The following is a 23,372-nucleotide window of genomic DNA, read 5'->3' as shown; positions in this document are numbered from 1 at the left end:
TCCTCCTCAACAAATAAGTGCTTGAGCCAATAAAATCCTCCCTAATGGAGATATTGTTGGAGAGGTGTTCCTAATGGAATTGTCAATTTGAGTGAAAATAATGTCCATGAATCACCAAAGAAACACACGGTCGTCAAGGTAATACATAAATTGAACACAATATATATGATTGTGTCCATGGCACTCGATGCAAACGTGACAAGAACGAAAATGACCCCCGCCCGTATTAATCTAAATTGAATTTAGTTAAAAAGCGTACATAAAGTGATCGGCTATCGAACGAAGGACAATGTGTCTAAAACGTTGAACAAATTAAGTACTTTTCCATGTGATAAAAGTGCTTTGCGCGACTCGCCTGCCCTTGACTTTGTGAACTTCTCAACTCATATTTCAAGCGTACTCATCATTGTATGCGAACGTTCGTCAGATTCAAATGGTTCATTTAGGTGAACCCGTTGAACAGGTCAGCTTTCTTGTGCTGAATGTAATAGTCGAGCAGAGCAGAGCTTATCTACATGCATGCGTAGTGGTTGAGCCGTAGCAGAGCCGACAAGTTCGCATCTATGGCGTTTTGGATCTCAGGGGCATTCGTGTTATGCCTCTGCAGTCCGTTACATGGGCTTTTGCATCGAGTGATGGATAATGGCAAACACATGGTGACCGACAGAGAGATCACCGAGGGATGAAAAGGAGAGGATTTATCAGAATGCGAGACCGGCGTGCGTTTCTTGGCAAGTAAGAAATCAGAGGAATGAGAAGATGCTTCTGAAACCGAGGCATGAGTCCGTTTCCTTGGTTTTACCTGCAGCTAGTCCACTGCGAGAGCAATCAAGCTTCTTGCAAACTCCAGGGGATTTGTGAGGGTCGGCCTGCGAGGCACTCTTCTTTGCTGTGGGGCTATCGAACGAAAGGATCTTCATCGAAGATATGTCGATACTTGTCCTTGAAACCCCAAGTGAATGTGCACGGCGTGGATCTTTTCCCACCTGTGTGGGCTCCGCACTCGAGACGTTAGTGTAGTCTCTAAGAATGTCTTTGGATGTAGTGTGATGAGGCTGCTCCGTGAATGAGTGCTCCTTTGTGCCGACAAGGGGCTTGGACTCTAACATCTTCAGACCAGTGAGAACCGGGAGGTTCTTCGATTTCTTCCGAATGTGATCAAATACAATTACTTCATTCAAAGCCGCGGATGCATTTTCTTTAGGTTTGGACGGAAATCCACCTTTAGAAATGTAGGCAGATGGTCTCAAACTCTGCACGAAAGAGATGAACATCTGGAGGTACTATTGCTTTGAAGAAAATAAGCATGTTTCTCACCTTCGGGGTTCACTGGCACTGAGAATGCATCTGCAAAATGTCGCTTTGAACTCAAAGGGTCGTCGGCGTCACATCCATTCAAGTTGTCATTGGTATCCCATCCCTCTGTCTCTTCTTGAATTTCTATTAACTCGGGAAGCTTTTGTGGCATTTCGCGGCTGCGCTTTTTTTGTATATCCAGGAGTTGACGTGATGGCGAACAGGAAGAGCTCGACGCAGTCAGTGCAGGAAAGCATTTGGCTTTTTCACGTATATGGTCAAAGACGGTAATTTCAGATATGATCTTGCAGTCATCGTCATCATCATCTCTCTTTGTTGGCTCACCTTCATCAATTAGAAGCAGAAACATATCTGAGGACTCGAAAGAGGAAATAAGGATCACCAAGCGGAAAAAAGAAGAAGAGTAAATTGCTTAGCAATACCTTCTACCGACTCTTCATCTATGAGGTCAAAACTGGGCCTGGAATGGAAGAACAAGTGATCAATGTGAGAATCTCAAAGACACTTATGCTGGAACTAAAAAAAGAACGCGTGGTGTTTTAGACGACAATCTAGTTGATGTTTATTAAGCAAGAGGAGCAACTTACCCAGAATTGCTTTTGCTTTTAGACATGTGGAAATTATGAAAACTTCTTGCTATGGCATTGGATGAGCTTTTACTGTTGCAGTTTGTAGTGCCCACTTGCCCTGATAGAGGGAAAGATGAAGGCTTCTTGTTATCACCTTCATTATCGGTGTTCGGTCGGTTCTCCTTCAATTGTACAGTATGGTGCAGATCAATGCCAACTGCATCAACCGGCAAACGCAACTTGAAGCATGTCTGCAATGTCAGTGTTCATTACTTTGCAAATACTAATGACATCAAGGAAAAGGTTTTACGGTATTCTTCGAAAATCAGGTCAGCCTTAACAGTCAACTTTCCATGCCTCGGACGTGACACGTAGACTGTTGTGTTATATGGACTGCAAAATCAAGCAAGGAGCTAACATTGTATAATAACATAGCATATAACTTAATTATCCTTGATGAAAGCTACAAAACTCCTGTTTCTTAACAATGTGATTCACATAGTTTCCGGTGGAAGTGCAGTGATGTATGTAGCTGAATAATACATGCCCCACCAAATGCCAAACAAGAAATTGCTATCCTGGAACATTAGAGGCATGGATTTTTCAAAAGAAGAGACAGCATTCTTGTGGTTTCTTCACCCTGGACCAATATGGGTGAACCTTACTTAGAAACCGATAGCTGTTCGAGTCATTTTGTAGAAAGAGCCTTGAGTTTGCTTACCTGCTGAACTCAGCCACTCTGTCAACACCAATTCACAAGTACTTAGTTAGTCGCTAGAAATCAAGGTGAATAATAGAGCATAACGGATATATAAACTATTTATAGCTGCTTGAAAGCGCATAGTGTCAACAATGAATTGTCATTCTTGGATATGGGCATTGAAGACTACAGGTAGATAAAAAATCACCTTATCTTTTTGTGGAAATGGATGCAATTATCTTCTTCTGAACCCACAATCTGCAAGGGAGTAACTTAGTTGTAATTATTTCCTCTTTAAAAATTGAGTAATCACAGTTGCAACGGAAGCACAAACTAGTCTTAAAAAGTGCATAACCTACGGATGGATTCCTAATAGCATACCATGTCAGCATAATGTCCTTTATTTGATAGAACTGACTCCAATAGGCGAGTCAACGTGATTGACACCTTAGCTGTTCCTTGCCTTTCACATTCTATTTCCTCAGCTTTCATCTCAACCTTAGGAGGTAATGACTGTAGAGACTCCTTGATTTGATTCCCAAATGGATATTTGCGACCAGTGACTATCTCTATCCTCCTTGGATCAGCATCGTGTAGTTTCTCAAATGAATCAATTCCCATGGAAAGCAGACCCTTCATAACATCATTGAGGAAGAGAACATTGTAAGAAGAAAACACTGAAACGCAAACTAGTCTGGTTCTCTGGAGTAAGGGATAAGCAGAACAGCTAACCTTGGCAGTCACCATTCCTATGCCAGGCAATTGTTTCAACAAGTATTTACTGTCATCCCAGAGCTTTTGATGCAACGACTTGGCCAATCTGGCGGAGTTAACTGCTCCCATGTAGTTTTTCTTGTACAGAAAATAATCTTTCAAGCACTTCACAACTCTAGATCCATTTGGAAAGATAGAGTTCATATCCTACAGTGAGATGATAGAAAACTTAATATGAACCCAACTGGCATGATGCATGGAAGACAAATTTTATTTACAGGCAATCAACCTGGGTCATGGACAAATCATGAACTAAAGGATCGCCAGTTAAAAAATCATTTGTCAGGACGAAGATCTTCTCTTCTCTGGTCTGAATACGCTTTTTTGGTTTTCCTTTATCACCAATGATGTGAAACCGGAGCCTTCCATCCTTATCAGCATTAATGTCATTCAGAAACTTCTTCTCATTGCGTCTTAGCTGTATCCCTACAGGACAAAATGCAGATCCTCTGTCAAGTTTCCGGGCTTGTCAATATTCCCAACTGTCAACATTAGCACACATACAAGCAAGTTCCTCAGCATGGCATACAACATGAAGTGCATCCTCCAAACTGCAATTTGCAGGGGCCTGCATTATGTACTTCATTGTGTCAAATTTTAGATAGTACTTTGTCATCAGGTGACCAGGCTCTGCAGAACAGAAACAAAAAGGTTTAGAATCATTAAAAGATACATCAGTCGGCAATGTTGTTTTATAAGTTGATATATACCTAGTGGCTTTATGAGAAAACCATCTTCATCAGTCCAGATCATTTGATGCTGCGACAACTCATGTACTTTCTGAAGGCAGATCTCTGAAAGAGTGGGCAGAGTTGGAAATTACAAGCTTTGTATTTGCAATTTTCTTTTTATCCTTCTCCTTTTTTTGTGGATTTTTTTTTCCTTTTTTTTTTTTGGGTTGGTTTGGGGGTGGTGGAAGGAAGGGAGGGTGGCCACGGTGGTGGAAGGGAGGGTAACAATTTATGAAAATACCTTGCATATGCTTCTCTATCTGGTTATTAGTTATTCCTTTCTTGATAGCATATTTCCCAGGGTCCTAAAGCATGAGAGGAATGTCAACCATTATTGGCAAAGAGTATTTCGGTGATGTACCCAATAAATTTGTTATCAGTACATGCCTTTTTCATTCTGACATACAAATAAGAGCATTTCATCCACTCAATTGCTCGAGTGATGTCAGTGACAGTCAGCTGCACTATCTCTGCAGTCAGATGCTCTGTCACACAAGAGAGCAATCTGAACAGAAAAGGTAAACCCATGAATTTCAAGTTATAGTATTTGTTTGACAAACTAAAACAAAACCAGGCAACATTTCAATTAAAAGGATGAGATAAACATACTGTGACTCGACAATTTCACATCCATTCAGTAGATTCTCGTACAAATGAACCTACACAGATTATCAGACGAATTACAAGAACATATAATTTCACCATAAAGTGCAATCATCAGAAACAATAGACAGATGGACGACTTAAGATACCGTTTCCTTTCTCGTCATAATAATAACCATTCCTGTATCATCAAATGGTGGCCTCCCTGCCCTTCCACACATCTGCATTGGCAATAGCAACAAAGTGGCCAGTAAGTAGATACGCTCCCTAAGATCCAGGGAGTTGAAATGTCAATGCTCCATCAATAAACAATGGAATAAAATTTAAAATCAACATAAACCATGGCCAAGGAAAGATAATTTTGCTCTCAGTTTTACCTTATATAATCACCCTCTAAACATGACCAAATAGATAAGTATTTCTAATCCAGGAGACATTTATATCACATCATGATTAATATCCTTCTTTGGCAGTCAATAGAAAAACACAAATGCTCTTTAAAGATCATCATCCCATCAGAATATCCACCATCTTGGTCCTGAATGCTCAATTTTATACCCAAAATGATGGCCAAATTTCACTAAGTATAGTAATATACTTTTTGTGGAGCATTCACCCCGGGACTCCTAATAACTGATGACCACAACATCATGATGTACTTTATATTTGTATCTAGAGATATTCCTTAAGACATAATCACCTAGCAGCCATACTACCTCCCAGACACATTCTTCTAAGAGATGTGCCAGAACTACTTAGGGAAATTTGATAATTGCAGCATCTCCAGCATACGGCCATTTTTAAATGATATATAATTCAGTTTTTTCTAAGTACACCAAGACATCATCTACCTGCAGTACTGTTGATCGGTCATACTCCACATAGAGTCCTTTTTCCTTGTTGCTGGATGGATTGCAGAAATGTTAAATCTAGTGGGAAGCACCTCTTTACATGAATATTAAGAAACAGCGACCAGGATAAGTAAGACATACAAGTTTCTTGTTGATTTAATTACTACTGTGTGTGCAGGTAAGTTGATTCCGTGGGCGAGAGTATTAGTAGTGCACAAAACTTGTACGTCCCCCTTAAGAAATAGACCTTCAACAAGGTTACGATCCTTCAAGCCAAGCCCACCATGGTGATAAGCAACTGCAGACATACAATTCACTGAACTTTCAGTAAAAATTAGCTTGTAAGAGCATTTCAAAATTAAACCTACATGATGACGTGTCATGGAGTAGAGAGATGTTCTCATACCACCATAAATGATGTAAGACTGCATTTGTTTGTCACTGCAAGACAATGAAGCTTCCCTCAGACTCTCTTGTTGTTCCTTGTTCTTAATAAACGGATTTGAATAACCAAATGTCATTGCCATCTGCGAAAGTCGCTGTGCTGCTTCTTGTGCTCCTTTTCTAGTTGAACAAAAAACAAGAGCAGACTTCCCTTTGGAATATTGCATTAGAATGTCTGCCAAGTATTTCGATAAATAAAGTGGTGTCAATCTTGTTACCCGGTCTAGTTGATAAAGTTGCGATAAAGAAATATATTGCATTGACTAGTTTGTCCCTTCTACTCACCAAATATGAAGTTCTGAAGGCGCTGGAAAATGGTAGCAAACAGCAATAGTAAGAAGGAAGCATTATAAAACATTACCTATGAATCTCATAGTTTTTTTTTGGTCGAATATGAATCTCATAGTTAAAGAAGTATAAATTTGAGAAGTAGAACTTAGGTCGTGCAGACACCGAGTGTTCTCAGCCAAGGAATTATGAGTATGACAAGAACTTGCCTGCTCAAAAAGAAAGTCATTTTTTGCTGGGGTGTAGCCTGTCAAAATATTAACTGAAAAGTGAGAATATGAATTTAAAATGACCGCATGTATTCTTCAAACAGTGAGCACTCAAATCCAGCATGTGTACCAAGAACTCTAGTAGTTAATTTCACTGGTCTCATTTCTTCTCCAAACCTGAAAACAGATTACAGCATAAAAAAATTGAATGAGATAGACAGGGAACATTATGGGATAGGTACCACTTAGTACCTTTTAATTCCTTGAGCAGGAACCATAAGCCATTCAGCTGCAGTAAATTACAGAAGCTCTTAAATTTGTTGAACTTGACAATGTATTGTTATCTTTTGGAAGTCCTCAAATTATGGTTTGCATCAATGCATGCATTTACAGGCAGCTTTATGCCAAGGACAAACATTACCAAGATCTTCAATATTTGGAATTGTCGCAGAGATGGCTAGAAGGCGCACATGAGCAAGAGGAGTCAACTTCAAATTTGGGTTGCTAGCAAGAATTTTGATTCTACTAACGATTGCCTCCAGAGCGGCTCCACGTGAATCATTCAACAGGTGAACTTCATCGATGAGTAAGAGTGCAATATCGCTGAAAAAGCTCAAGCCTCCATCCTTTATGCGATAGCGAGTCACTGCATCGAATTTCTACAGAGAAGGGAAATGAAATCAATCTAGGCTTCAGCATGACAAGTAAATGGGCAAGAAGACTAGTTGTCCACGTGCAGATGCATCCTAGAGATTCTACAAAGAGCTAACTATACAGGGTTTTCTCCGATCATTTTTCCAGTTCGCTAGAAACATGCGAATGAAATGTGAGGTCTTAGTTCAACTACATATCAACCATGTCTCTAAGGCTACATTTTAACCTCGGGTGTTGTTAGAATGATGTCTGCTTCCTGTATATTCCTTGTCTTGTAAGCATCATTGTCACCGGTCAGCTCGAGGCAATTGATTCCCCACGATCCAAACTTTTGGCTCCAGTCCCTGAGCTTCTCTTGTACTAAAGCCTTGGAGGGAGCAATATATATCTGGAACCATATAAAAAGCAAGAGGCAATTACTCATCGATGCATGAAAAATGACGTAGTTGTAGAAGAAACACAGTAACACTACAGATGAGGGATGTTTCTCTAAAAAGAACTTTTCCAGCAGTCATGGAATGCTCAACTGGATATTCATAAAAAGCACATGCTTAGCTGGCAATGACCATATGAAGTCGCTTATTAACTAAATAAATAAATAAATCCGTATTTACTGACTTAATCTACAGCTTTGTAGTCGATATCATAATAATAACATCGCCGCGTTCATTTAGGGACTTACTGTCTTAAGTGTTCCTTTGCTGTGGAAGAATTTTATTTCGTCGGTTATAAATCTCGAGAGCAGCCTCAGAATGCAAAGCTCGAAGAGCACTGTTTTACCGCTCCCAGTCGGCGCCGAGATGACCATGTTTACATCGGAGTGGAAACAACTAGGGAAACATTCGCTTTGCAGCGAATTAAAGTACCTATTTAAATATAAGAAACGCATTTGAAATAGTAGGATGAATCCAAAAAAGTCCACATCTGATCAGAAATATATAAAAGTATCTTCCTTACAGCTGATTCTTGAAGTTCTATGAGACGATTACCAAACAAAAAGAACGGACATATTCAATGATTCGCAACGTACATCCATATCATCATGATCAAAACAGAGCATAGTAAGACCACACAGAGCTCAAATACGAGAGAAGAACGATCCAATTCCACACAATCTGCACACACGCGAATAGCTGCACATCCATTTCACGATCGACAGAACTTAGCAACTCTATACAGAGCTAAAATCTGAGATAAGATCGATCGATGCAGAAGATGAGCAGAGAGCAGACTTCGCATGTTCTAGCACTCGAACCGACGCTAGACGGAGCTGGAAAACGGAGATATGAGGGAGCGATGCAGAAACAACAGCCGATTTCACATGAGCCAACTTTCGAACTACTCGAAAATCCATCTCGCGATGACTAGATCGGAGCACGGTAACGGCACGCGCGGAGCCGGAAATCCGGCGGAAGAGAGATCGATGCGAGAGACGAGCCGGTTCCACGCATCCGCAAGCGCTCGAAGATGAATCGTTCGACTCGGTCGGCGACATTGCGTACCTGAAGCTGTAGATCGATCGGAAAGGCGGTGGAAGATCCGAAACGGACTTCAGCGTGTACGAATCCATGACCGGAGTTTCTTCGATCGCTATCCAGGAGAAGGAACAGATCCTGGAAGAAGCCGAGCACAGAAATCGTCAAGCTTATGCAGAAATGGACGACGAGAGAGAGAGAGAATTGAAGCGCGGGGTACTTATACGGGGCGTGAGTCCTTGTGGGAGGGAAACAACGGTTTTCTTTTCCTTTTTCCTTTTTTTTTGAATTTCTTTTAACGATATGCCAGCCTTGCCAGGTTTACATCGAATCCTATTTTTAAACTTATTATTTTTCTCCAATTTCGCGGCTGAATTTTACCTTATAAGGATATTCAAATATCGACATCTGAAATTTTCTATCTTTGCCACAATTTTTTTTTTTAAGTTGGAATTCCATAGATTCATTGGGCTTCAACTCAGGAAGTAAATCTTAGCACAGAATAGTCATAAATCATGCTTGATGCTTGATTTGAGCTGTCCAAGATTGATCACGTATTACTGTGGATTTTAAATTGGATTATACATTTAGTAGTGGAGCCTAACTTGGGCTTAAAACTAACTCTTACAATTAGCACATCAGACACCTTTCACATTATGATTAAACTTGATAGATCATGTACAAAAATATGCAAGCCGAGTATCGGGACGAGGATTTTTCGAGTTAAGTTCGAAAAGGCCATCTGTTGGACTCGAGTCGGCTCGATTTCACCCCTTGGTTTGACTTGTCTCCAGATTCCCAGTAAAGATCTTTTTCTCTTGGAGTTGGAGGGGCTTATCCAAAGCTCAAATCCATCCTGTTCGGATGACAGTACATCACATACAGCGTGGAATGATAGATGGGTACATTTGCATCTGTCTCATGATGTGCTCTTCAAATCTGCTTGTTGTCAGATGAGGTGTTTACTTCTTGACATGGGATCGAAGTGGTTTTCAGCATCAACTATGAAAAGATGACAAACTTCTGAAGCAAGATTGCAGAAGCATTCTATTTCTAGGAATCTCATCTTTTGGCATGACGATTCCTCTCCCGTTTTCCACCGGAAAGGTCTGTCTTTCTGCCCCGTGATTGACTTGGCTCCAAAATCGCCGGCCTGCTTCTGATTTGACTCGTCATTCTAGCGTACATTGGAAGTGCCCGCTGCTGCAATCATCGGCAAGTTTCCACTTCAGAAAGGGAGTGTCTCGAAAGAAGCAGTCATCTCCAACCTCAATAAATCTAGTATTCCGTATATCTCAGCGGATCGGGAGTGAGATTTGTCTTCTGAGTAGAAAGAACGGACCCGATTCTTCACTTCGACCCAACTACAGCCGACACTCTTCTTCAACCCACTTTCCTTCATCAACTTCCTGGTATTTTCTACATTGACCCATCTTCCTGCTGAAGCATATATGTTCGACATTAACACATAGCCCGCAGAATCCTTCGCATCCAGTTGCCAGAGCTTTTTAGCAGTCCTTTCTCCGATCGCATCATTCCTGTACTTAGTACAAGCACTTAATAGAGCAGCCAATGCATTCGGTTCTGGTGGAAATGGCATTGCCTCGATGAATCCTTCTGCTTCAGAGAGGCGGCCCGATCTAGAAAGCATATCAACCACACAGGTGTAATGCCTTTTATTCGGCTTTAAACCATATACTTTCTCCATCGCATTGAAATACTGGAGACCTCTATCGACTAACCCCGAATGAGAACAAGCAAATAAAACGGACAAAAGCATGAGCTCATTAGGAGCTGCAGAGAAGTTCCTTTCCATATCTTCGAACAGAGCAATGGATTCCTCTGCAAAACCATTTTCGGCTAGACCTTGTATCATTGCAGTCCATGAGCATTCATTTTTTTCAGGCATTCTATGAAAAACCTGCTTAGCACCACACATATCTCCACATTTTGCATACATATCAGTGAGCGCAGTGCCTAAAAATAAATCGCTCTCGAGATCAAGTTTAATTGCTTTTGCATGGAAGTTCTTCCCTTTCTCTATCGAAGCAGTGCTTGCACAACCACAGAGGATGCTAGAGAAAGTGGATTCACTGGGGATTTCCCCTGACAAAAGCATCTTATTGACCACCTCAAAGGCCTTATCAAACTGTCCACTTTCTACATAACCAGCTATTATGCTATTCCAGGTGACCTGATTTCGTACAGGACTGTTCTCAAATAACTCCAAAGCTTCCTCCATCTGTCCATTCAAACTGTACCCCGAGATCATTGAATTCCAGGAAACGACATTCTTTAACGACATCGAGTCAAACAGCAAGCGTCCTGTCACGGTATTTTGACATTTGCAATACAAGTCAATTAGAGAACTGCTAATATATACATCTTGTGCAATTCCAATCATTATAACACAAGCGTGCAAGCTCATCCCTGCTCGCAAAGCTTTTAAGTCAGCTATAGCGCTAATGACACAAGATAAACAAGAAACAGTTGGCGTAAATCCATCACGAACCATTTGAAGAAATAGGTCCACCGCTTCTTCGGGATGACCATTCTGACTGTACCTCGCGATCATCGCGCTCCAAGATACTTCATTCCTTTCTGGCATCTCATTAAAAATTCTGTGTGCCTCTCCCAAGTCCCCCATTTCACCATAAATATCTAGGATCGCGGTCCATGAGACGACATCTCTCTTTTGCATCCGATCAAATATTCTCCTAGCCTGTTCACCCTCATGCATCCTCAAGAAAAATGTTATTAACGAATTGGAGATCGATACACAATGCTCCAAACCAGCTTTAACTATCAATCCCAAGACACACATCCCGAAAGAAAACTCTTTCGTGCACGAGCATGCCCTAAACAAAGAAGTGAAGGTAACACTGTTAGGCCTGACCCCGGACTCGAGCAGCTCCTTGAAAAGCTTCAGAGCATCGAAACTCGACCCGTTCCGAACCAACCCGCTAATCGCCGCCGTCCACGAAACCACGTTCCGAAAGGGGCTCCTCCAAAAGTACCACATCGACTCCTCCACTCGCCCGCACTTCATCAGGCCCGAAACAAGCGCGGTCCACGAAACTTCGTTCCTCTCGGGCATTTCGTCGAACAGCCGCCGCGCCTCGTCGACGTCCCCCCGCTCCATGCTCGCGGTGATCAAGCAGTTCTGCACGATCACGCCGGACCCATCAAAGTCCCTCCGCATCTGATCCGCTTCCCTCGACCTCCGGTGATGCAGGTACAATACGAGGAGCTTGACGGCGATGTATCTCTCTGCAGATATGCCCAGTTTGATGAAATGGCCGTGGAGCGCGGTCACCTGTCCGGCCGAGCCTTGGCTGGGGAGGCTTTTCAACGAGGAGAAGCACGCATCTACGTAGGCGTTGAAGCTGGTTCTGGGCGACAGCTTTTTCATGGAGCTTATCATATTCCTGTGTCTTTTCTTCCTTCTTGGTTCGCACGAAGAGGTAGTTATGTTGGTTGACGATGGACTGAGGAGGTCATGTTCATTTTTTTCTCGCAAAAAATAAAGCAATGACTATTTCAAATCTAGAAAGAAAAGGAAAAAAAATTTAAATGACTTTGAATGTCGATGTAAATAGTGAAATGACAAGCTCCAATTCAAACGCATTTTTACACAAGCGGTTTTATTCGAGTTTTTGAAAAAAAAGTAAAATGTTAGATCTGAAGTCATGTACTCTGCAATTGAATTATAAAACTTTTAAAAAGTGCAATCAAGTCCTAAAAGTTGTCAAGTTGATGAAATCAAGTCCTAAAGTTAACACAATTAATTTATCTAACGAAAAATACTGACGTGGCATTTTTAAATTAATATCTCTCTTCTAAGTGGCATCAGCTGCCACAAACTAGTAGTTCAGCTCTTAATGAGAACTTTAATTTTTTTTTCTTTTTCTTTTTCCTTCTTCTTCGGCCGGCCACAAGCAAGATTGCCAATCTGGCCGAGCTGGAGTTCGTCCAACGAGCTCGAGCTCGACCAGATCGGCGAGCTTGAGCTCGAGGCTTGTCCCGAGAGCTCGTCCAGCGAGCTCCAGCTCGTCTAGATCGGCGAGCTCGAGACTCATCCGACGAGCTTCGAGCTTGCCGATCTAGACTAGCCTCGAGCTCACCGGAATCAGGCGAGCTCGAGCGAGCTCAAAGCTCGCCTATGGCTGGTCGCCCGCTATCACCGTGGCCGGCGACCGGCCGAAGAAGAAGGAAACATAAAAAGAAAAAAAATGAAAAAAAATGAAAAAGAAATAAATGAAAATAAAATTAAAAATTTCGATTTTTAAAAAAATAAAAAATAATTTTTTTTAAATGACACTTAATCTATTTAGCTTACAAAGTTACAAGTTAATAACTTAAATTTGTCAAATATGGATTGAATATGGGTTTGTTGCAAACCCATATTCAACCCATATTTGACCCATATAAACTTGAGCTTTGACGTTGCAAATCCATTTTGATTTTTTTTCAAAATTTCAAGTGATTTATATTCAACTTGGTCCCATTAAAAATGAGTTAATAATTGGATTTCTAACCCATATTGCCACCTCTAGGTCCATCAGACCATCACCAATGATCGCCTCAAGCCAAAAGTTCAATACCCAATCGACAAATTCGATGAACGGACAAGATGCAATGGACAAAAACTAATCACTTGTTCTATTCCAATTTCACCTTGACGTCTTGGGATTCGAACCCTTCATATCTCTCTGCCCATAGAAAATGAGATATCCCTTCAAGGAATTGGCTTCTTCTTCTTCTTTTTCTAGAAGGAATTGGCTACTTAGTACTTACTGCCCTACCGCGGGTACATCTAGGACCGGCGAAAGGTGTGGGGGATATTTCTCCTGTCGTCCAGTTAGTAATCATGCGGTTTCGTTTCAAGGACTTTAGTAATTATTTACGTGCTAGACGCCAAGGTCCAGGACATTGGAAGGGTCCAGTCATGTTGCAGTGGCACGAGAATCGACAGACCAAATTGAATTTCTCCACTAAAAATCCCAAGTCCCATACCCCATCGAAAGGAGAAAATGAGAAGGGGCCCCTTCTCCTTTTACTCTATAACTTCTATGACTCCCCTTTTGAAAACGCACTCTTTTTTAAGGTTCCTTTTAAGTTTTAACGCCCTTTTCTTTCCCTCCCCCCCAACCCCCACAATGGAAGCCGACGGCCGACGGCCCACGAAACAGCCTGGCCTTCCCTCCTCCGGCCAGCTCCCGACGGACCCGAGCGGCAGGGCCACCGCGTTCCGCCCCTTCTCGGCGCCGGCCTCCCCCCACATGCGCGCCTTCCACCTCGCGTGGCTCTCCCTCTTCTCCTGCTTCTTCGCCACCTTCTCCATCCCCCCTCTCCTCCCCGTCATCCGCCGGGACCTCCACCTCAGCCCGGCCGACGTCGGCGCCGCCGGCGTCGCCTCCTTCGCCGGCGCCATCCTCTCCCGCCTCGCCATGGGCCCTGCCTGCGACCTCGTGGGGCCCCGCGCCGCCTCCGCCGCGCTCTCCCTCCTCACCGCGCCCGCCATCCTCGCAGCCGGCCTCGTGACCACCCCGGGGGGGTTCGTCGCGGTGCGGTTCTTCGTCGGGTTCTCCATCGCCAACTTCGTGGCCAACCAGTTCTGGATGAGCTCCATGTTCGCCGGGGACGTCGTCGCCTCGCCAATGGGGTCGCCGCCGGGTGGGCCAACGTGGGGTCGGGGCTGACTCAGCTGGCGATGCCACTCATCTACACCTCCCTAATGAAGCACCTCCACGTGTCGTCATCCTCGGCGTGGCGTGTCTCGTTCATCGTACCCGCAACGTTCCAGATCGTGACCGCAATCATGGTCTTGGCATTTGGCCAAGACTTGCCAAGCGGTCGCTACAAACGTAACAACAGGAACAGCAAGAGCTCGAAAGAGGGCTTGTTCGACGTTCTCGTGCACGGCTTGAGGAACTACAGAGGGTGGATCCTCGGCCTGACGTACGGGTATTGCTTCGGGGTCGAGCTGACGGCGGACAACATCCTGGCTCAGTACTTCTACGACCGGTTCGGGGTGCGGCTGGAGGTGGCGGGGCTGATCGCGGCGAGCTTCGGAGCGGCCAACTGCGTGACGAGGCCGGCCGGAGGGGTGGCCTCCGACGTGCTGGGGCGGAGGTTCGGGATGAGGGGGCGGCTGTGGGGGCTGTGGGCGGCGCAGACGGCGGCGGGGCTGGCGTGCGTGTGGCTCGGGCGGGTCGGGTCCCTCTGGGGCTCCGTCGCGGTCATGTGCTGCTTCGGCGTGTTCGTCCAGGCCGCCTCCGGGCTCACGTTCGGCGTCGTTCCTTTTGTCTCCAAACGGTCAGTATTCATTAGATTATCTCTCTTAAGCGATCTCTAAACCAAACTAAGATCTGAGTCGAGTGAAAATAAACTTTCTAACTCTTTATTAGGGCCATCAATTGCTAAGAAGCAATGCTAGATATATTAAAACTCGTTCATTAATAAATGATGTGAAATATTATATGCGAGTTTCTAAATAATCGAATCATACTCGAGACATATAAATAGTGTCTAACGCGTCATTTGATATGTGAATTTTATGAATCAATCTCGATTCTCGAGATGCATTGCATTTCTCTCGCAACAATTAGATGCAGATTTTATTATCACCACGAAGTTCGTGATTTATAAAAAATCATGATTAAGAAGACGGGTTTTTCGATGAAACAAATGCATGTATTGTACACCTATGAGAAAACCTAGATCCTTATTAAATTGTAGGCCAATTGTGCATTACAAAGTACAAACATGGATTCGACGCCACTTTAGTCTAGGGAAAAATCGAGCACACACCGACGATGTAATTAGAATTTCACAGAAACTTTCTTATCGGCCTCTTGATTTGAGGATTTTAACTACTCATTGCTTCAGATCAATAGTGTATTTAGCCGCTTGTGCATATTCTTTTTACACGATCGGTGTATGCTATAATTACTCTTATTTTAATCCCGTACTTAGACAATTAAACTCTATGCTTTATATTTACTGTTATGCATGTCGATTGGAAAAATTATCAAAAAAGTTCTAAACCTATTGTATTTCTGCCAATATAGTCATAAATTTTTTAATTTGGCCAATTGAGTCTTCAACCTTTTGATAATTTGCCAATACAGTCTATCCAGCTAATTTTGGTCGAAAGTCACTAACGTGGACGCCGGCTGCCCCAAGTGGCACCGCCGGCACTGACATGGATAATTTTGCAATTTTTTTAAAATATTTGAATTATATATTTATTTTTTCTTTTCTTTTTATTTTCTTTATTGCAAGTGGCGACCCTCATCGACACTAGGTGAGGGAGGCCCTCGTCGGCCGCTAGTAAGGGTCGTAGCCTTCCCCCAAGCCCTCTGCAGCCTAGCCTAGATTTGGCGAGGGTCGACCTCGCCTGTGGTTGGGGAGTGTAGCCCTCGCCAGATCTGGTGAGGACAACCCTCAAACAACTCTCGCTGGCCACTGGCAAAAAGGAAAGAGAAAAAAAATCAGAAAATTTGTTTAAAAAGTTATCCATCTCAGCGCCGGCCCAGTCACGTCACATAGGACGGCCAAAGCTGATCGGACCACCACGTCAGCGTTTTCCGGCCGAAATTGGCCGAAAAAATTACATTAGTAATTCGTTAAGGTTTAAGCAATAGATTTGGGACTTTTTTGGATAATCTTCCCCGTGCCGATTACTGCGTTGATCAGCATAAAGTTCGTCAGCTAGCCAAGAAAAGAAAAGGGGGTGATGTTCAACACTTCCTTCATCTGAGCTTCAGATAGCACCGGGCAGGAAAAGAACATTACAGAGCAACAATCATGTCCAGTAGTGTCGCGTCGATTAAGATAATACGCCAGGGAGACTTTATGACAATACGGACAAATTGAAACTTTGGATTATAGTGAGGTCCATGATAGAAAATGCAACCCGAGCCATGCAAATTCTCTCACGTCCTCGTTCAAATGGATTCGTAAGAGTCGTGCATGGATTCGCCTGCTGAGGGAGATTGGCAGTCGGCAATTCCAGCAAGGAAATGGAGATGAAGAATTTGTGGTCGTGCGATGAGATCAGGGGGATTCTTTTGGGTCCTTTAGGGTTTTGTTTTTCTTGTTCTGGAGCATGTGACAATGCATTGAAGAGTCTGTTTCTTCGATTTGTTCTGATTAGGAACGTGTCGGGGAAAACCATTTTCATGATTTCGCATCCTAATATTTTCCGGGGTTTGGCATGTGTAGGAACGAGAAGATGTCAATATGCTTTTGTAGGGAGCGGCGTCCCCGGGTCTAGCCATATGGGACCCGAGGTTTGATGGGGTCCGGGCCCTTGTGAACCAGGCCGAGCGGAGGTCGGGTTTTGTTGTACTTTAGGGAGCCTAAAGAGCATAGAAAAGGCATTAGGGGGTGCTGAAAAAGTTCTAAGTACGCGGAAATGGAGATAGGTTACATTAATGGCTATGGTAAATTGGATGCGTCACATTTTCAAACTAGGCTAAGTTTGTTCTTCCAATTATCTCTAAAAAGGGAACAAAATTCATCAAGATCCATGGTCATGACCGTCCGCTACATACAAGATTCGATGCGGAACTGAGATTTTATTCAATTGCAGGTCACTCGGAGTGATATCAGGGATGGCGGGGAGCGGAGGGACGGTGGGGGCGGTCGTGACGCAGCTGCTCTTGTTCTCAGGCTCCGAGATGCGGATGCAGACAAGCATATCGCTCATGGGCCTGTTGATGCTTGTCTGCACCCTCCCTGTCACCCTCATCTACTTCCCGCGGTGGGGCGGCATGTTCTGCGGTCCGTCCGATGATCCGGATGCGGACGAGGAAGACTACTACTTGTTGGATTGAGACACGGTCGATCCCAAGCGGATCGGCGAGGGAATAAAGCTTGTTGCTGTCAATCACTCTGTGAAAATTGAATGGGGAAGAGGCTCATGATCAGTCATGGCTGATGCAGAGATTCTGGATTGAAGAGAGAGCTCAAACCAATATAAAAAGCTAGAGTCAGGACTCTGGAAATTGTCACCTGCAGATATCAAATTGAAGCTGTGGAGAGAGCAATACACAGTCCTTGTCACTAGATTTATTTTGACAGACCTAAATTTGTAATAATCTCAATCTATATCTATTATTATTGAAATATCGTACATAACTTATCTTAAATTTTTTAGCGAAAACTTTCTAACATGAGATGAATAAAAGTAAAGATCCATAAATATTTCTGAAGACGACAATGGGAATCAAAACATTTCTCACCAGCTTGTTTCTAACTGGGGTACCCCACTTGAGCACTTTAGGCGACGTGGAGGTCCATGATTGGTGGATGATCCTAGAAGCGCAAGGCCACTGAGAAAATATCCAATTATCCTGGAGACAAAGAAATATCTCCAGCCTCAACAGCAACACTCAAAACAGACACTGATTATGCAGCACAAGCAGAGGATATCTAACACAAGCAAACTCTCAAGGACCTAAAAAAGAGCAGCGTAGGATATGTCAGCCTCTCTAGGAGCTGCTCACCAATTCCTAGCGCCAAAACACTCTTATATTCATCATGTTTATCTCAATACCAGGAAGCCCGTTTCGAGGTGATCTCTGAATCGAATCTCCATGAATTCTGTTTGATTTGCTCAGTTCGCGTATCTACCATAAGTTCAGATCAAATTTTGTTGTCAAGCGAGCAGAGTAACATCCTCGAACAAACAATATTTTTCACCTCATTTTCGTTCTTCTAGCTGCAGGCAGAGATATGGAGTCATCACCTGTTGCAGCGGAAAGACCAAGAGGAGCTTAAGATCAGAGAAGAACTATTACGAGGTACTCGGGGTTTCACCGGATTCAGGCTCGCGAGAAATCAGGGAGGCTTACAGGAAGTTGCAAAAGAAGCATCACCCTGATGTTGCGGGCCAAGAGGTCACGCGGATTCACTTTATTTTCAACATGGCCTCAAGATCTTGCAAAAGTTTCTTCTTCTTTTAAGCTAAATTGATAATTTGACTTGAAGGGCTGTTGGCGTTTTTGCTTTTAGGGTCATGAGTATACCCTGTTGCTGAATGAGGCTTATAGGGTGCTGATGAGAGATGATCTGAGGAGAGACTATGATGCCATCACCGGTCAAGCGAGGACAAGATTCAGAAGAGACTGTTCTGATATAGGTTATAGCTCATGGAAAGGGCCTCTTAGATCACATGCTCTGTTTGTAGATGCAAATGCATGCATAGGTCATTTCTTCACTCACTCCTGTAAATTTTCTTTTCCAAATTCGCAGTTGATTCGAGGTGTCTGTTTCAATTGGTAGTTCGACGGTTTCAGGATGCAGAGAATGTGTGCATCATGCAAGCAAGACGTTTGTCATGGACGAAGAACTCGGATGCGCTAGAGTGAGAGTCCAGTACGGGGATGATGAGCAAAAGCTGGAGGTAAGTGATTCTTTTTTCCTCCTCACAAATAAACTTCGTCTGCTTGTGTTAATGGTGAGATCAATCAAGAATCGCTCAACCGCCAGTGATAATTTGATGGACAAAGATGTAGAAGTTGGGAGGCCTATTTTGCTGTATACAAGCAGTCCTATCATCGTTCCGTTTTTCTCTATTTGATGCTATGCTGCGGATTCTATGAAATAATCATTCGGCAGGTATCGGTGGAGTCATGCCCGGTGAACTGCATATACTGGGTGGAGAAGGAAGAGCTGGGACTGCTCGAGTTTCTGACACAACCTCAGCCCAAGGACGGTTATGGCGTGTTTGGAGGCGGCTGGGAAAGACCTTCAAACGTTTTCATGGCAGCTAAGACCCTCTCCAAGCAACTCAAAGAACAACCTGCGACTGGTAATTTTGCCAACAACCCTCTTCGCCACACCACAGAAGAACAATCATCTGAACTTCTGATAAAATAACTGTACTCTTTTTCTTTCACAGCCACAGCAGCAACTGAGGAAGAAACACCTGCTCAAGCTAAGGCACGGGCCGATGCCAGTATGAAGATTAAAATGGAGAAGTTCTCGGGATTCTGGAAACTCGTCGAACATTTCAGCTTTAAACACGTGGAATAAGAAGTGAATAAGCCGATCAAGGATTCGATAGAGGTCTCTTTAGGAAACTCAAAAAAGTGCCAAGCAATACAATAGGTGAGAAATTTGGCCAAAAGAAACACCATAAGTGATAAAGTACCAGCTACAATGCAAGCATTCTATTGCAAGGAGAGGCTTCTCCAGTTCGTATCTGTACATTGCTTCGTGACTTGTAATAGCATTACAATCAAAATGAAATCACATCTCGTAGTTGTCAACCATGCATCATGCATCAAACTGTCATAAACAGTGAGTTGTGCTGCTTTCTCACTTTTATCTGACCTTTGTAGCAATTTTATTGCTTGTTGATGGAGAGACACAACCTGAAGATTCTGAGTGACAGACTAAGTTTGACGGCATAAATACATGATGTGCAAAGGTGGCACACAGTAATCACAAAATTTTTTCTTACAATGGAGAAAACCCATGACATCAGATACTCTCGTCTACATAAATAGCAGAAGTAATTGCATCTAGCTCTGTTGCAATGATTACACCTGAGCTAGTCAAATTGATGAACAACACATTCTACAAGTTTGAATTACAACTCCCTATTGAGGCCAGAGACGAGAGACGAGAGACGATCATGCAGTAAAGTACACATGCTGGAACATGTACTCCCAGAAAATTCCGGAATAATCGTTGCTTTATGGCCTTAACCCAATTGATTCTGAGAACCACGTGATTTCCACATAATATCACTGGCACTTGGATCGAACTCAGAGGACAATCACGCTGAGCAGCAATTTTCCAACATTTCCCTCAGATTTTTTCAATTCTATTTCCAGTGAAGGGAAAATGTTGCACCATCAAATTAATAGATTCTGCATTTGCCTGTACCTGCACAAACTTCACACTCATCTGCATCTCCTTCTACATGGCTCAGGCAGTGTTTGATCCTGTCATTAACGACGTCCTACAGAACAGCAAGACAGCCACATGCACGATAGAAGATTTTAACTATTTCAAACGATCAAAGAACAACTAAATTTTCAACCTTGAAGATTCAATATAAAGCTTTTACTGCACCATGCTCAGATTGTTTTGATATCAGTTACTTTCATCAATGAGCTTACTTTACAATGACTAAGGAAATTGCACAAGAAACGAAACAAAGTTGCTTATATTGCAGAATTATTGGCAATTGTTTTCTGTCGAACTTCTTCCTTATGGTAACCTTAAAGATTTTCCAAGGAAAATATCCATTTCGAATGGGTGGCAACTGAGCTTGATAGGAACAATAAGCTGTATCTTTCAGCTGCTTTTTATACACAAATGCAACTCTTCCTAACCTTTTCGCATATCTTCAGACCCTTTCAGCAATGAGGATGAGGAAAGAGAGGAATATTGATCATACCACAAGTAGCTCATGCAAGCCGAGAGGTGCAGTTATAATATAAGAGACGCCAGGGTGCTCCTTTGCAGCTTCAGCTGTCAGAGAAGGAATATCCTGGAAATAACACCATATATATCACTTCTGTAAGTCTTCCACGCGCAACAGAGAAGCCATAAACATAGCTTAAATAAAATAAAATAGAAAGTTGAACTACCTTGTGCCAATGTCTCCCAGGAAAGAGAAAGAATGGGCTGACAATTACCCGAGTAACCCCTTGGAGAACACATGAACAGAATGCATCCTTTATTGATGGTTCTGCCAGCTCCTGATTAAAAGAATGGAATGAACTAATGAACGCAGTTTCTCATGCATGGGTTCACATCAGAAACCTAAGGACATCAATGGAAGCTTTGCTAATACAAGCAGTAGAACTAAAATCTTACATGCCTTTCCCAATGGATCAGACAAATTGAAGACAAAATAACCAAACTGAGTTATTTTGAAGCCTGAAATTGTTAAAGACTACATTCATTCATCTAAGAGATCCAGAACCAGGACTTTTTGCCTAATGCATATCGGCAGACCTCTTTACTTAGTACGGATAAGGCACGTGAAGAAATGAATCAAAAGTAGCAAAAATTCAAGCAGTCAATAATGAACATCATGTTATAGGAACATGTTTTCATGAAAAGAAAACTGCAACAGGTGAAGACAACGAAGTAAACACAGGCAAAAAAGCAAAACTTAAGCAAATACAAGTCAATCATCTACAAATAATAAGTCAAAAGAGATGACCGCCAGGACAATCACGTTATTAACCTAGATAGATCTTTTCACCGTTCACAGATACAATTTATTAGAGAACCAAAGTTCCAAGTAAAAAACTGACCACCCACGAATGTAAAAATGTTTTATCTTTATCCACAGAAAGAACTATCCAGCTCGTGAAGAGGCGGAGCAACATTTTGCTTCTAAATCCACTTACAGCAAATCGATAATCTAATAACTCTTCAGTTCTATTGCAAAGAACGAAAAGTTGTCAACAGCTAGCAGAATTTACTACATGTACTGAGTAACTAAAGTCAGAAAAGAAAGTTTTACCATGTGAGCAGGCTCCACAATTGGGTACCCAGTTTTATCTCGAAACATGGCGACGAACTCATCTGGAAATGCAGATAACACACTGTTGTGACATTATCATAGATAAGCAGAGAAACTAACAGGCCCAATTAAGAATTTCAAAGCAAGACAGAATCCAAAATTTTCACTCACTGAGCATGAGATTGGATTCTCTACGCCTAGACCCGTGGTCGACAATGATGAGACCATCTTTTTCACCAATCCTGAAAGGTTCCAGTCCAAATCCTCCATTTTCAGCCTTCAGGCATGAACTTATCAAATCATATCTACTTCTAAACGGACCTCCGTGTAATCTTAAAGTTCTCGAGACTGCAGCTCCGGTACTCATTCCCTTTACGCCCACTGGATAGCTAAATTGTTTTCTCAAAACATCAGAGCCACGGGAAGAGAGAGATAAACAGAAGTACTCAAACGACATTCAACACGACTCTTCACCTTTTAGCTTGAGCGAAAGATGGGCCGGAGGGCGACATGATCGGCATGGTCGCGCCGCTTCTAAGAACACAATTAGACGACATATGCGCAAAAAATACGAAGCTAAACTTGCGATGACAATGCCTAATGTTTCAAGCTTCGCACTTTCAATTCTCATCTGCCTCAGTGCTGACATGCCCAACTAATTCCTGCCTTTCAAGAATGCCCATCTCTTCGAATGTCCTACGAAAGAACAAAGATGCCGCGACATTCCATTACACGTCCAGCCTGTGCACGCATTCATCGTCTATGCTCGAAAATGAACCATAAAGATGGCGAAAAAACCCAACAAAAAGGATAGGGAACAGTTGACTGATTGACGAGGAACGCCTAAGCAAATCTGCTAAAAATCAACGGACCCAGATAGATAAAATCGACCATCGAGCTCACCAAGTGATTGTGCCAAGCAGCGAGAAAACTTCAGCGGGAGCTCGAAGAGTTCGGAATCATCCACCCTCGCCTGGTTTCAATGTTCCTCTCTCTTTCTCTCCTTCTCTCTCGTAGTTGGTCATCAGTCTGGGCTGAAAATCTAGCACTCGAAGTGTTGGTCAATGCAGATATTGGGCCCAAATATTTGGGCCCTTGGGTTGGGCCCAGCCCATTATATATTCAAATATAGTTTTATTTTCCCCTTGATATTTTTTTTGGGAAAATTCCATTTTGATACTCAAAGTGGGGTCAAATTCTTAATTTGGTACCCAAAGTGGACAAAGTGTTGAATAAGGGCCTGAAGTGCTTAGTCA

General features: G+C 42.8%; 4 protein-coding genes across 13 annotated transcripts; 2 read left to right on the top strand and 2 right to left on the bottom strand.

The window, feature by feature from the left end:
• Positions 1-440: 440 nt before the first annotated feature.
• On the bottom strand, positions 441-12,111 carry LOC115670513 (DExH-box ATP-dependent RNA helicase DExH17). The gene is given in 28 exon segments (XM_056320632.1): positions 441-1,222; positions 1,318-1,641; positions 1,740-1,777; positions 1,905-2,103; positions 2,197-2,279; positions 2,608-2,625; positions 2,795-2,844; positions 2,968-3,219; positions 3,319-3,507; positions 3,590-3,786; positions 3,865-3,990; positions 4,071-4,154; positions 4,333-4,396; positions 4,479-4,596; positions 4,701-4,750; positions 4,844-4,915; positions 5,546-5,597; positions 5,687-5,843; positions 5,952-6,164; positions 6,275-6,296; positions 6,487-6,524; positions 6,617-6,663; positions 6,739-6,775; positions 6,908-7,145; positions 7,367-7,528; positions 7,823-8,006; positions 8,643-8,721; positions 9,798-12,111. Coding segments are annotated over 28 exon segments (5,814 nt in total). The 5' UTR covers positions 12,040-12,111; the 3' UTR covers positions 441-743.
• Positions 12,112-13,706: 1,595 nt separating this feature from the next.
• Positions 13,707-17,750, top strand: LOC115670326 (high affinity nitrate transporter 2.7). The gene is given in 3 exon segments (XM_056320397.1): positions 13,707-14,264; positions 14,267-14,933; positions 17,215-17,750. Coding segments are annotated over 3 exon segments (1,401 nt in total). The 5' UTR covers positions 13,707-13,774; the 3' UTR covers positions 17,459-17,750.
• Positions 17,751-17,884: 134 nt separating this feature from the next.
• On the top strand, positions 17,885-19,885 carry LOC115670327 (chaperone protein dnaJ C76, chloroplastic-like). Of its 3 annotated transcripts, none has more exons than XM_030591580.2 (6): positions 17,885-18,198; positions 18,352-18,523; positions 18,639-18,831; positions 18,923-19,029; positions 19,245-19,437; positions 19,528-19,885. In XM_030591580.2, the coding sequence occupies exons 1-6, from the start codon at positions 18,104-18,106 to the stop codon at positions 19,659-19,661; spliced, it is 894 nt and encodes a 297-aa protein (XP_030447440.1). In that variant the 5' UTR covers positions 17,885-18,103; the 3' UTR covers positions 19,662-19,885. The 3 variants fall into 3 exon arrangements, with proteins under 3 accessions (XP_030447440.1, XP_056176373.1, XP_030447439.1); XM_056320398.1 differs by having other exon boundaries at positions 18,346-18,523; positions 18,639-18,765; XM_030591579.2 differs by having other exon boundaries at positions 18,346-18,523.
• Positions 19,777-23,081, bottom strand: LOC115670328 (sirohydrochlorin ferrochelatase, chloroplastic). Of its 8 annotated transcripts, none has more exons than XM_056320399.1 (7): positions 23,020-23,081; positions 22,591-22,812; positions 22,288-22,497; positions 22,117-22,178; positions 21,230-21,340; positions 21,037-21,129; positions 19,777-20,595 (listed from the first exon to the last, which is right to left on the bottom strand). In XM_056320399.1, the coding sequence occupies exons 2-7, from the start codon at positions 22,763-22,765 to the stop codon at positions 20,494-20,496; spliced, it is 753 nt and encodes a 250-aa protein (XP_056176374.1). In that variant the 5' UTR covers positions 22,766-22,812; positions 23,020-23,081; the 3' UTR covers positions 19,777-20,493. The 8 variants fall into 8 exon arrangements, with proteins under 8 accessions (XP_056176374.1, XP_056176376.1, XP_056176375.1 ...); XM_056320401.1 differs by having other exon boundaries at positions 22,591-22,857; positions 23,020-23,037; XM_056320400.1 differs by lacking the exon at positions 23,020-23,081 and adding an exon at positions 22,989-23,007 and having other exon boundaries at positions 22,591-22,857.
• Positions 23,082-23,372: the final 291 nt, after the last annotated feature.

The sequence above is a fragment of the Syzygium oleosum genome, unplaced genomic scaffold (genome assembly GCF_021117445.2).
Source record: "Syzygium oleosum isolate NSW1041296 unplaced genomic scaffold, Sole_v2.1 Sole_v2.20, whole genome shotgun sequence".
NCBI lineage: Eukaryota > Viridiplantae > Streptophyta > Magnoliopsida > Myrtales > Myrtaceae > Syzygium > Syzygium oleosum.
Note: the sequence above shows the minus strand (reverse complement) of the source record. Positions and strands in the feature narration are given on the sequence as shown.

Coding starts and splice junctions, on each gene's coding strand:
- LOC115670327 (XM_030591579.2), top strand. CDS start 18,104: ATGTCAGCCTCTCTAGGAGCTGCTCACCAATTCCTAGCGCCAAAACAC. Junction 18,199..18,345: donor ACCAGGAAGCCCGTTTCGAG/GTGATCTCTGAA, acceptor TCGTTCTTCTAG/CTGCAGGCAGAGATATGGAG. Junction 18,832..18,922: donor AGATGCAAATGCATGCATAG/GTCATTTCTTCA, acceptor CGACGGTTTCAG/GATGCAGAGAATGTGTGCAT.
- LOC115670328 (XM_056320399.1), bottom strand. CDS start 22,765: ATGTCAGCACTGAGGCAGATGAGAATTGAAAGTGCGAAGCTTGAAACA. Junction 21,130..21,229: donor CTGGGAGACATTGGCACAAG/GTAGTTCAACTT, acceptor TGTTATTTCCAG/GATATTCCTTCTCTGACAGC. Junction 20,596..21,036: donor GCTTGCATGAGCTACTTGTG/GTATGATCAATA, acceptor GCTGTTCTGTAG/GACGTCGTTAATGACAGGAT.